The sequence below is a fragment of the Meriones unguiculatus genome, chromosome 3 (genome assembly GCF_030254825.1).
Source record: "Meriones unguiculatus strain TT.TT164.6M chromosome 3, Bangor_MerUng_6.1, whole genome shotgun sequence".
NCBI classification, from domain to species: Eukaryota; Metazoa; Chordata; class Mammalia; order Rodentia; family Muridae; genus Meriones; species Meriones unguiculatus.
The window spans coordinates 29,851,644-29,865,256 of record NC_083351.1 but is presented as its reverse complement, the minus strand read 5'-3'; the positions used below and the strand labels follow the sequence as shown (position 1 = coordinate 29,865,256).

Here is a 13,613-nt window from a genome sequence, read left to right as displayed (position 1 = left end):
TTTCTCCATTTTATGCAGTATAGGATCTGCACCCAGGGCCTGGTCCTGCCCAGTTAGGGTCTCCCACATTAGTTCATCTAATCAGGATAGTCACAAGTATGGGGAGTCTCCATCTCCCAGCTGATTGCTAGATCCTATCAAGTTGACAACAGCTGTCAACAGATTCTAACAAAACAAATGTTTTGCATAATTCTGACAGCCTTACAGAGTTCAGGGTAATGGTGGTCAGCCTGTTTTGTGATATTCAAATCTAGAAATGTACCCAGAAATTGCATTTGGTAGTCTGCTGTAGTTTTGGTGATGCTGGAGATGAGGTAACAGTGGAGTGCAAATGCCTCTTCTTTCAAAGATATTTCTGTGTCCTGTGGACCACAAAGGTCTTGAGACTGTGCCATCCTTGTAACCCGTGCTCACCACACTCGTCACTCTTCTTGCTTTCGCCTTGTCCCTGAAGCTTTTGCGCTCTTCTCTTTCTAGCCGGTGTCTGCACGGTGTCTGCTTTTCTCTCCTTCATTTTTCTCATGCAGATGTATATATCATTGCACCTATGGGATCTGTTTGTAGAAAGACAAAGATTGTCAAGAATTTGTTCATGACATAATTAGATTTCAAATTTGAAAGGACACTGATAGTGGAGTACAATAATTTTTCTTCCTGTGTGGCAGTCTGGAATGATCACTGTCATTTAGGGGGAAGGAAGTATTTGTGTGTGTTTCCTGATGTGGTGGAGTTCGGTGAAGTCCTAACAGTTTGATTACTCTATCTTTGTGAATTGGGCCTAGGCAGTTGTACATCTAAATAGCATCTCTAATCATGGGCAGCTAAACTGAAAATTTCAGATGCAGTGTTTGGTTTCAAACCAGAAATCTCTAATACAGCTTTTGCATTAATCTAAGCAACAGTGAGGGCCTAAACATGGACAGCTAAAGGTATTACAATCCAGGAAGAAATATGTTAGAACTTTCTGACCAAACTCAGAACAAGAAAATTATTACTATGATTACAAACAACAACAACAACAAAAAAATTCCATTAGAATTGTAGAATTTGAACCCAAATTAGAAAAGCCAAATTATGTCTACTGTTGTACCAACCAGTTGTAGAATATACATTTGAGCACCCATGGAGTAGTTACCAAAATCAATCAGATGATGTTAATTTATCTTTAAGTCATAGAAAAGGTCTCAGCAATATTTGGAAGGCATGTTATACAGATCATATTTTCCAATACAGTGGAATTAGGACTAGAAGTCATAACAAAAAATGAGTCAGAAAGTTCCTCCAGAATTTAAGTTAAAAAGTATGCTTCTAACTTACCTTATGGATCAAAGAAATGTGATATAAGTTAGAAAATACTTTCAGTCAGTGAAATGTAAGTGACTTCAAAGCTTGTGAGATATAAAGAGATAGCTTCAGTTATATACTATAGTATTCATTCACAAACATTAAATATTGTTATTTAATTATCTGGAAACAGGCAAAACAAATACTGTGAAGGACGACGGTAACAAAATGAAAAGTCAGTGAAGTAGAAAGTATTTTATATAACAATAATCAACAAATCAGAAGCCAGAGAACATTTATAAAAGATACAAAAGCACATGTCTGAAAAAGGTGAAAGCATAATGTCTGAGGTGAGAAGGTACCAGGCAGCGGCTGGGTGTGACTGTGTACACCTGCAGCCCTAACGCTGGCCTCAGAGTCACAGAAAGGACCAGGGGCAGAGAAGTAGGAAGGAACAAACCACCCATAATTGGAGGAAATTAACAACCAGACTAGAAATAACATGGATGGTGAAACGAGTCTAGGAAAGATTAAGATAGTTACAAATGCTGTTCACAGAGAAGCCAAAAGACACCTTGAAAAATAAACTATTGAGTTGTCATTTATGGATATGTTGGCTGTTTATGTAGAAAATACAAAAGAATATACAGGTAAAGCCATAGTGTTCACAAAAGAATGTACAGATAACGCCATAGTGTTTTAATAATGAATTTAGCGAAACTCTCTTGATAGAGAGTCAGTATTTGGTCTTGGAAATCAGTTGTGTTGTTACACACTAGCCACCACAGACAGATTTTTTTAAATTTTAATTACCTGTAAAGAGGAAGATGGCACACAGGCCACACTGCACATGTGTGGAGGTTAGAGGACAGCTTTCCAGAGCTGTTTTTCTCCTTCCACAACAGGGGTTTAGAGGTTAACACTTGGCAGGAAAATGCCTTTTCCCATTGAGTTATCTTACTGGCCCAGGGGGGTTTAAGAGAAACATTTAAGTTAGCATTAAAATATAACAAGTACCTAGAATTACATAAAAAGTGAATTATACATGAAACTTTAAATTATGATTGACAGAAAATAAAGCCGTAACTGAGTAAATACACAGTCTTTATGTAGAAGACTGTTGTGAAGAAGTCAGTTGATCTGATTTATTGTAGTTAAAATCCTGATGTGCTTTTGGGGAAGGAAGGTGAGGAGGGAAAGATGTAGATAAATGACAAACTGAGAAATGTGGGGAGTCAAATGGCCAATAGGGGGCTAGTGAAAGCCAGGCCGTGATTGTGAATGCCTTTCATCCTAGTACTCAGGAAGCAGAGGCAGGTGGATCTCTATGACTTCAAGGCCAGCCCGGTCTACAAAGCAAGTCTGGGACAGCCACCACTACACAGAGAAACCCTGTCTTTTTTTTTAAAAAAAAAAAGGCCAAAAAGAAAATACCGGGCCTGCAGATGACTCAGTTGTTAAGGTACTTGCCCTGTGTAGTGGGTACTTGCTCATTCATGTGACAGAGTACCTGTCTAGAATGAATTTAAGGGAGGGAGGGTTTGCACTCATGGCAGCAGGTCACATTGTATCCAAGTTCAGAAAGGAGAATGTGAACAGGAAGTGGTGCAACACTGTAGAATTTCAAGGTTCACACCCTCGAAGGCCTCACAACCTTCTCAAATGGCGGTACCAGTTAGGAACCTAGTGTTAAACATGTGAATCTGTGGGGGACATTTCATATTCACACCATGGTGCCTTGCAAAGACAAGTGCCGGAGTGAATCCTAGAACCCGTGTAAAGACGTTTAACCTGGCAGTGTGAAACCCACATGCTGAGGACGTGGAGAAAGGAGGATCCCCACATGAAGGGCCAGGCAGTCTAGCCTAGTTGGTGAACTCCAGGTTAGTGAGAATCACTGTCACCAAGAGGTGGATGTTATTGCCGAGCTTTGCACCTGTGGTACTCTGGCCTGCGTGTGCATATACATGCGCACGTGCACTCACACACAAATAAGGATTTAAACAAGAGAAAGCTTACTATAAAGAAAACTGTGGCACTAACATAAGACCTAGACAGACTGAAAAAAATCCAGCAATGTCTTCAGTAAGTGTACAAGAAAAAAATCATCTTCTGTGTAGAACAATCAGTTTTAGATAGATCTTAAGTCTAAATTATAAAGTTCTCAATCAAATAAAAATATTTTTAATCAGAGGAAGGCAGTAATATTTAGAGCAGATAATGCAATAGGAAACAAGGCTTTCTGAAAAAGTAACTATAAATGATTCTAACTTGGGAAAGCCTGTTAGTGGTAGATGTCCATATAGTGAAACAGGAGATGAGAGTGGCTTCTGACATGGGCGGTTAGGAGGAGCAGCAGTGGGGAAACTAAGGTAGTGTTATCTGTGGATGTCAGAGTAACTCAGTCCTTCGTGGTGAGTTCTTTGAGGTCAAAACTGGCTTCACAGTAGCATATATTTGTATTTCATTGTCGTTCCAAAACCAGAGGTGGGTAACGTTAGCTACTGGTATTTAATTGCGGCAGTGACACCCTCTGTACTAGTATTCTTTGCTGCCACAGATCTCAAGCTAAACAAAACTTAAAACTAGGCTTACTTTGGTAAAACAGGAAAAAGTTTTATTAAAAAAGCACATGTTTGTTTAGTATTTCTTAGGGAAAATGCAAAACAGTTCTGTGTGCTGAGTAGAGTGTCTCAAAGAAAAGCATTGTTTGGTTGAGTTAGAAGTTACTGTGTTCATGGATTACTGTTTTCACCCGAAAGAACAACTGATAGTTTACGTTTGAGTATTGGCAAATAATTTTTTAGTAATGAATACAGTGATTCTGCTGTTTCGAGGTAAACAGCCAGCATTAGCTGGTTCTTGTAGTAAAATCTGAGCTTTCACACAAACAAGAAACACTTAGAATTTTAGGAGCCCCCACTACAATGACTCTGCTAGCTTTAAGACATTAGTGAGGTTGGGGTCAACAGGTGCAGTTTTATTTATTTTTTATGTTACATAGTGAAATATGTCAACACTTAGACAGTCACTTAAATCATTATTTTCTAGATGGTACCATAACATTATGTGTAGGTAGTAAATGGTTAGTTCAAAGTACAAGATAGAACAGTAGATTTTAACTGAGTATAAAGTTATTTGCCATGGTTTCTCCTTCCATATTGTAACTTAAGTTTTTTAAAACATGATACTTGACATGTTTTGATGTATCAAAGACAGTTACATGAGAATTTCATGTTTTCTGTGCTTATACGCTTGCTATTTCCCATCCAGCCAGACTTCAAGATGTTAGAAACGTGAACATCACTCTTCATCTTAACTTGTTTACTGGAATGAAAAATTTAATGTTAACATGTAGTTGCATTAATGGCTATTTTAAATTAACAAAATAAAATTATGGTATAATTTTTACTAGGCCAGATATGCCAATTTAAAAAAATTCTGTCACATATCTATTGTTTTGTGAGTAGGTGTTTTTAGTATCAGAGACACAATGGTGCCTCTGATGTTTTCTAAGGGAGCACACTGTATCCATATATTGACACATACATCAGATATAAAACTGCATGTGATAGATTTTTTTATTACCTTCTGATATTAAATGTTTATTAATTACACCTGCTAAATTTAGTTTATGTTTTAGATAGGCATGTACTTCAGATTGAGAGTAGTAAGAAAACTGTTTCATGGTGAACAAGGAATTAACATTTGAACATGAACTTGACAGGAAGGAAAGGCCACTGGCATTTTGTTTCTTGCTGTAGGCTCAGTTGTGGTTTTGTAATGCTACTTTACAATCCTCTTCATTGAAGGAGCTATGTATTGAGGTATATTGCTTTTCTGTCATTCCAGGTAACACTATACAACACTGATCAGGATGGTAGTGATAGCCCTCGAAGCAGCCTTAACAACAGTCTCTCAGACCAGAGTTTGGCATCTGTTAATTTGAACAGTGTTGGAAGTGTACATAGTTATACACCGGTAAGTTCTGATGAAGTTGGGTTTTTTGTTGGATATTCATTTAGTATGAAAATTCAACCGAGCATTCTTGACATGCCTATTAAAAAATGTAGATATGGTCTAGTGAAGTGCTGTGGATTCCATCCCCAGGATCTGTATAGTGCAGAGAAAGAACTGACTCCTGCAAGTTATCTTCTGGCCTCCACATGTGTGCCATGGTTCATGCATGCCCTCGTGTGTGTGTGTGTGTGTGTGTGTGTGTGTGTGTGTGTGTGTGTGTGTGTGTGTGTAAATGATAAATGAAAGATGAATTGTGTATTTCTCACTAATCAGTTAATAAATTGACCTGGTAGAGCAGACTTATTCTTTATTCAGTCTGGAAAACAAAGTCTTGCGGTGAATGGTCTTGAGTGTGAATATTTTTACTCTTGTACTCACTTGTTACTTCTAAGGAGAAGATGACTCAAGGCCGCAGGCCAGTTGAATGGAGGCACCTTCTCAGTTGAGGTTCCCTTTTCTCAGATGACTCTAGCTTGTATCAAGTTGACAAAAACCTGCCAAGCACAACATTCAAGTCACTTATATGTAATAGTGTAATTCTTGCAATGACCTACACAGTTCACTTATTTAAAATACTCAAATATTTTGGTGACTTAAATACCTAATATAATGTCGTGTGATTGGTAATAGTTAAACTCTGTAATTTAGGGAATAGTAGAATAGAAAAAGTATATTCTTTGATCAGTGCAAAAGAATTTTCCCCCAAAATATTTTTTATTTGATGGGTTGAATCCACAGACATAGAAGCCATCAGTGTGGAGAGCCTACTATACTTAGGTGATTAAAGATAATGAGGAGATTGTTATATATGAGAATATATGTAAAAATAATAAAGTGAAATAAATATTTAATGATTTTAAGTTTTAAGTGTAAAGTGTCTTGATACCAAAGAAATCAAAGAATAGGGCTTAGTATCGTAAGGTAAACATTGAGCATTTATTGGGTCTGAAGCAGTAGCTCAATTGCTAGAGTGTTTGTGTATCATGTGTGAAGCCTTAAATTTGGGCAGGTGGTAGTAGTGTGTAATCCCAGTACTTGGAAGGTAGAGGCAGGAGGATCTGAAGCTAAAAGGTCAGTTTAGATTTGGGCTGGGCTACCTAAAACCCTGTCTCCAAAAAGGAGGCTAGGGGCATGACAGAACATTCCTAAACTAGAGAACAAAAGAACTAACATATCACGCCTGTTGTGTGAGTGTGTGAAATGGTTCAACTAGATGTTATAGATTGCTGTTTTCACTTAACAAAGTGTCACCTCTGGGAGGTGGTGGTACATGCCTTTAATGCCTGCACTCCAGAGGCAGAAGCAGGCTGGTGTCTGAGTCCAAGGCCACCCTGGTCTGCAGAGCCTAGGCTGCAAAAAGAAATCTGTCTCAAAAACAGACAAACAAACAAACAAAAACAACCTGAAAACATAAACAAGCAAACAAAACCCAACAACAACAACCAAGTGTCAGTCAAATAGTTCTCTGAAGCAGCAGTGGACAGTGCTCCTTGTTACAAAGATAGTTTATATGTGATTAAGCAGTTTTATTACTTACATAGATTGACTTTAAAATCTACATAAAACTTAAAGTAGGTAATTCTGAATAAGTAATATAATGCAGTTTAAACCAGATCAGAATGGTGTCGGTTCCCTGATTCTCACATGGCAGTATCAAACTAGAATATCCATGTGACAGACTACATGAATAATGGGTTGCTATAGTGGAGGAATAGATTTTATGTGGCAGCTGAGCAGTTTTATGACATGCAATAATGGCCATTTTGGGAATAAGACAGAAAGACCCATGCCTCACTGAACCAGGGAGATGGATGAGAAGCTGCCCCATAGTTACCTTACAAAGTAGAAGGGCAGATGAAAGTTTGCTCGTCATAAAACCATGACTCATCTCATATTTGGGGATTATCACAAACTATGCCATCAACATCCTGCCATTGAGCTTCCTCTTCATGATTTGTATGGTGATATATTAAAGTCACCAGGATATAATTGATGGAGCTAGTCCCTTTCATCAAAATTTTTGTTTATTTATTTTTGTCTTATATGTGTGGGTGTTTTTTATGCATGTGTATCTGAACATCTGGAGGCCTTTGGATACCTTAAAACTGGAATTAAAAAAATAAGCAAAAAAGATTTAACGTTTTTCTTGTTGTTATAAATGCTTTCTGAGCACCATTTGAATAAATTTTTAGTAGTGTATCAGTTTTTGATACAGTCTTTCAAAAATACAGTTGATGGAGAGCATTTTCCTAGCATATGCAGGGCCTTGGTTCTATCCCTAGTACTACAAAAAATAAAAATAAAAGATATGTAGAGGAGGGGTTCTGTTTTTTGTTGTTGTTTTTTAATCTCATTTCAGGTTGTGCTGTTTTCAAAGATAATTCTTGCTGAGAGCTGCACATGCCAGACTAGTTGACCTTTGAGCTTCCCAGCACTCTCTGTCTTAACTTAGGCCTTCTGGGATTGTAGGTGCATGCTCCTTCATCCAGCTCTGCTTGAGTTCCAGGGATCCAGGCTTCAGTCCTCATGATTGCAGACCTGTCATGTAGGCAGCTAACTCACACAAGCACAAATGGACAAATAACGCCCTTTAAACTTAATGTACATGCAATGCTTCTAATTTTTTGAGGTTATGGTGATACTTCTCTGCAACCTGCATAACTCAAGGCACCTGACTCTTTCTTTTCGTTAAGGATCTCCTTTGGAAGTCACTGTTTTAGGTCTCTTTAGGGGGCAGGAACTGGTATTAGGATTGTTTTCAGGTCTTGTCCATGCTGTGCAGGGCGTCCACCAAGGACCTGCAGCCCTGTCTTCGGTAATGCTCACCTCTTCCAGTCTTATTTTCTTCAGCCAACCTCCTTTTCTCTGAAAACAGAAGTGCTGTGTGGGACAATGTCACATATATGCTGATTGAACTTTAAGATGATACAAAAAGATGGAAGCCGTGTTGGTAGCTTTGTAGTGTAGGGCAGTCTATAGAAATCATGATGAAGAGGGTAATAATTCCAGTGCTCTCTCTCACTTGAATCATCTCCACAAAATTTCTTTGAACTCATTGTCTCTCTCATACATGTCTCTCCTCATCTATAAGAGATTTCTGTGGTTCCTGCAGATCCATGTCAGTGATTTTTTCTCCGACACTTAAAGGGGTGTGCCTTGGTAGAGAATGGGATAGCCGCAGGTTACTGGCTTAGATTCCAGAATTGGCACTGAGTCATTATATCCATTGTTTTCTTTTATTAGGTGACTAACCATCCAGAAACAGTCTCTCAGTCATTAACGCCTCAGCAGCAGCCACAGTACAACCTTCCAGAAAGAGATAAACAGCTACTCTTCACAGAATACAATTTTGAAGATCTCAGTGCCTCATTTCGGAGTCTATATAAGTCAGTTTTTGAGCAGTCACTTAGTCAGCAAGGTGAGCTGCTTTTTAAATGTCCTTTAAAAGAACAAAAACAAAAAACACAAATGGTTTAATTTCATCGACCAGCTTGCTAATTTTAGAGCCGCTACGGTGAGGTTGGGGGTGTTGATTGCATTATGCCACTTTTGGCTTACTGGTCTATATATCTGTGTTGTGGCAGAGAAACAACACATTGATTTCAACTTGCAAGCACAGTTTACTCAATTACAAGGACATCCTGAAGCACTGTGCTAATTCTCATACCATATCTGTGGCACATGGATGTTGGGGTGGGAGGGGTTTTGTTTTTGTTGTGACTAACATTAACAATGAGGTAGCCATTAGAGTTTAATAGCACCAAGTTTGTGGTTTTGTTTGTGGCCCTTTCAAAAAATTGTGTGTCTATATGTACACGACTTCTTTACATATGCCTTTTTCTGTAAATAATACTACTGTAAATGTAATATGATAGAAGGAACTCTAACCAAAACGATTTTACTCTGTTTTTAGGTTTAATGAGCATCCCCTCCGAATCTTCCCAGCAGTCCCACACTTCATGTTCCTATCAGCACTCTCCCAGCAGTACAGTGAGCTCTCACCCACACAGCAACCAAAGCAGCCTGCCCAACAGTCACAGTGGCCTCAGTGCCACAGGCAGTAATTCAGTTGCACAGGTCTCACTGTCCCACCCTCAGATGCACACACAGCCTTCTCCACATACACCCCACCGACCGCATGGTTTACCACAGCACCCACAGCGCCCCCAGCACCCAGCACCACACCCACAGCAACACAGCCAGCTCCAGCCGCCTCACTCCCAGCACCCCTCCCCACATCAGCACATACAGCACCATCCAAACCATCAGCATCAGACGTTAGCACATCCGCCACCCCCACCCCCTCAGCAGGTACCTTGTAATTCTGGTAAGTTTCCTCTGCTTGTGTTTGAATAGCTGTGTGAATTAGGCCTGTCCTTTGTTATTTGGGCCTCGTATAGTATTTACTACTGAAACCCTTTTTACTTGTTTCATCTTTGCTTTCTGTAGTCCTGTAGTTACACTTCATTCAATCCATGGGTGACCTGAAGATTTCCTTAATTAAAATGCATTGGAAATATAGGCAAACCCAGCCTTGCTTACAGGTTTTAGTTTATGTTCTTGTATTGCTCTGATATAGCTTCTAGTGATACGTGAGAGAATGGAATACATGACCTGTTTGCAGTCTTGCTATTCTATGGAAATGTAAATGAAATAGCACAGGTTATGCCATAAAGACGGTGCTTGAATCCTCAGTCTAGCTCTTATGACTTGGAATAAATTACTTGTTGTTATTGGGTTTTGTTTGTTTTATTTGTTACTTTTCGTTTTTTTAGGAGTTTCTCAGCAGGTCTGAACTGGTCTCAACTAACTTACCTTTTATTTATTAAAACAAACAAAAAAATCAAATAAGTAAAAAAATCTATCGGACAAATACTTTTTAATTTTTTTGTTTGTCTTTAATGGTTGGTTTTGTTTCCCTAGTTAATAATTCATAGTAGATTCTATAATAGAATTGAAATTTTTCAATAATAGAATTGAAAATTGAAAATAATAGAATATTTTTGAAACATTTTACAGTTACTTTTATATACATGCTTTGAGAAAGTTGTATAATAGCACTAAAACTTTTCAGGGACAAGGCAAATGCATACCTTATAGATACCAATATATCTTTTAGAAACTTAAGCCTATTCATATGTTCTTGAGGGTATTGTTAATGAACAAATTGGGTGATTTTCAGGAAATAGAAGTCTGTGGTGCCAGGGAGGAAAAATGGTCCATTTGGAATTGAAACAATTGAATGTGCCGTGGTTAGACTTCTTTGCCAGTGGCACCTTACAGAGAGAAGAATCCCTAGGGTCAGAAGTAATCATAGTGGCCGTGATAATTCATTCCTGTGAATAACACCTCTCAGATGTGTGAGATGGGACTAAACAGATTTTCCTTAATGCCGAGGAGTGGAAGGATGAGAACTGTCCTCCCGTCTGTATTCTCCCACCATTCACTATCCCAGAGCTAACAGTAGTGTCAACTTTACCTTTTAGGTGTGTCAAGCGATTGGTATGCAACACTTGATATGCTGAAGGAAAGCTGTCGAATCGCCAGCAGTGTTAACTGGTCAGATGTAGACCTTTCACAGTTCCAAGGTAAGAGTTGGTTCCTCTCCCATAGAACTGTTACCATGAATATTTTCTCTGGAGCATTGTTCTTTGTAGTTGAAATCAGCATCTCCTTCCAAGTGTATTGGTATCTTAGCACTTGGTAGGCTAAGGTAGGATTGCCAATAGTGAGCCTAGATAGCAAACACTCCTCCAGCCAGAAATATGTAACAAGATTCTGTCTATGAGAGAGAAAGGCATTCTATAAAGGCATTGTTTTTGCAGTGGTAGTATTCTTAAAGGACACATAAAAATTCCTACTAAATTGGAAGTTGATACTAGGAAAACATTATATCCAAGAGTTCTGTAGGAATATTGGCCATATTTAAAAGAATCAGATTTTGCGTAGTCTGTCTCCCTGTCCTTGCTGCCCCCCTAGTTGCATTTTTAAGCCCATAAGACAATCGTGAGTATTGTTCCCTATTTGCTGTCCACCTTTTACTTTTTAATTTTTTTCATTTATTATTGTATGTGTATGAAGAATGCTAGCGTACACTTGTTTTACGGTACATATGTACAGATCAGAGGTTGATTTTGGGGAATTGATTCTGTCCTTTCATGGACTCTCAAGGATTGAATTCAGTCATCAAGCTTGGACCACAGACACTATTACCGGCTTAGAGTTGTGTTCACTGTATTTTATTTGCTTTCCTTGTAGGTCTGATGGAGAGTATGAGGCAGGCGGATCTCAAGAACTGGTCGTTAGATCAGGTTCAGTTCGCTGATCTCTGCTCCTCTCTTAATCAGTTCTTCACACAGACTGGCCTTATCCACTCGCAGAGCAATGTTCAGCAGAACGTCTGTCATGGTGCCATGCACCCAGCAAAGCCTTCCCAACACATCGGGGCAGGTATGGGCTTACATACACTTACATAAACTCACTGTCCTAGGCAGTAGGCAATGTGTGATGTGTCACTCAGGGGGACATTGATCTATTTATACTGTGTTGTTTATAAGAAATGAATAATGGCAGCTGATTTTTGTGGTACGTGAATAGTTGAAAATCTGAGGCAAAGCTGGGTGGTGGTGGTGTAGGCCTTTAATCCTAACACTCCGAAGGCAAAGGCAGGTGGATGTCTGTGAGTTTGAGGCCAACCTGCTCTACAAAGTGAGTCCAGGACAGCCAAGCCTACACAGAGGAACTCTCAAAACACAAAACCAAGAAAAAGAGAGAGAAAGAGATAAAAAAGAAAGGAGAAAGAAAATTTGAGGCAAAAGTCTATTCTGTTGTGATTTCTTTGGATTATTTACTATTACCCTTTCTGATACTTAACTTTTTGTTATTAAACAAATCTCTGAAGGATACTTTAAAAAATTTCATTTTAAATTAGTGTAGACTAGCAACAAATATCAAAATGTTACATATATTGAGGATGTTAAAATTAAAAGTTTAAGGTCCATTTGAAAAATGCAAATAATGGCAAGTTGTCATTATGCAGGCTCTGTAATGAGGGCATGGGAAAATAAATTACAGTGTCCCTTGTCCCCTGTGTCCATCCATCATGTGTGTCTCCCTCTCCCCCTTGCTGTGAAAGTAAGTGTTAGGACTCTGACAGTTTCAGCAAGGTATCTTAGAAGTTATGACCTGGGCCTTTTAGAGGCTTTAGAGTCTGTTCCCTCTTGTCAAATTTTTTCTCTGCTGTTTCCCATGTGTAAGTAGAGGGGGTGTTGGGCTAGGTCATCTGAGGGAATCTCAGGTCTGTGGCTAGTAAAAACTTGGGAGCAGCCAAATCCAGTGTGCTTTAACTTACTAATAGTAAGGATCAAATTCCCTTCCCTTCCCTTCTGCTTTAATAATCCCTGAAATCTTATTTGAATTGGGTCTGTGCTTCTCATCTGCAAATTTGTGATGCATTTTAGTGACTTTGCTTGGCTTAGGTGTGCCATTGTGCAGGTCTTTGCTGTTACTTTGTGCCTTGTGCGCTTAGTCAGCCCGTGCTCACTCACATGGTCAATCAAGGGGAAAATTCAGAGCTGTAAAAAAATGGGCAACAGCAAAAAGAGCCTTTGAGCCAGGATATCTGGATTCTCAGTCCTGGTTTCTGCCAGATTTGTGCTCTTAGGCAAGCCTGCTTATCTTTTTAAGCTTCCTTTGACTTCTTTAGAAAGCCCTTTTGTGTGTATTGTGGGAGGATCAAGTGAGGTCATGGATGTACAAGTAATTTTGAACTTTAATGAAGTGATAACTGTAAATGTCCTTGCCTATGAGCTTTTGCCAGTGTCCTCAACACTAGTGCAGCACCCGTTTTGGAAGCCAACTCAATTTCATAAGGAGTAATTTTCCTTCCTCCTTCTGTTTGTCTTACCTCTTTGGCTTCATGTAGGTAGCCATTCCATTAAGATTCTTGTGCTTGCTCTGTTTTGCTGATAGTGCTAACATGTTTTCTCTTCTATTTTTAATTTGTTAGGAAATTTGTATATAGATTCCAGGCAAAATCTCCCTCCTTCGGTAATGCCACCCCCTGGTTATCCTCATATTCCACAGGCGCTCAACACTCCAGGAACTACGATGGCAGGTAGTGTCTGTGTGCTGTGTTTGGGACTTAGAGTTTTAACACTGAAAAGCTTGAGTTGCCCTCAGGTAAATGGGGCTGTTTTGAGAGGGCATGAACTCTCTTTATGGCCTGGGGTACAGAGTATCTTTAAGGTTTTTTTTTTTTTTTTTTTTAATTTGACAGGACTTAATGCAGCTTTCAGGGGTCTGTTTTA

At 39.0% G+C, this 13,613-nt stretch overlaps 1 protein-coding gene across 5 annotated transcripts in view; it reads left to right on the top strand.

The window, feature by feature from the left end:
* Foxj3 (forkhead box J3) overlaps positions 1-13,613 on the top strand; it is a 93,304-nt gene that overhangs the window by 75,412 nt on the left and 4,279 nt on the right. For all 5 annotated transcript variants that reach the window (XM_060379690.1, XM_021635019.2, XM_021635020.2 and 2 more), the window contains 6 exons: positions 5,137-5,265; positions 8,548-8,722; positions 9,218-9,631; positions 10,791-10,892; positions 11,563-11,754; positions 13,313-13,420. In XM_060379690.1, coding sequence (XP_060235673.1) covers positions 5,137-5,265; positions 8,548-8,722; positions 9,218-9,631; positions 10,791-10,892; positions 11,563-11,754; positions 13,313-13,420 — 1,120 coding nt within the window. The remainder of the gene's footprint in view (positions 1-5,136; positions 5,266-8,547; positions 8,723-9,217; positions 9,632-10,790; positions 10,893-11,562; positions 11,755-13,312; positions 13,421-13,613) is intronic.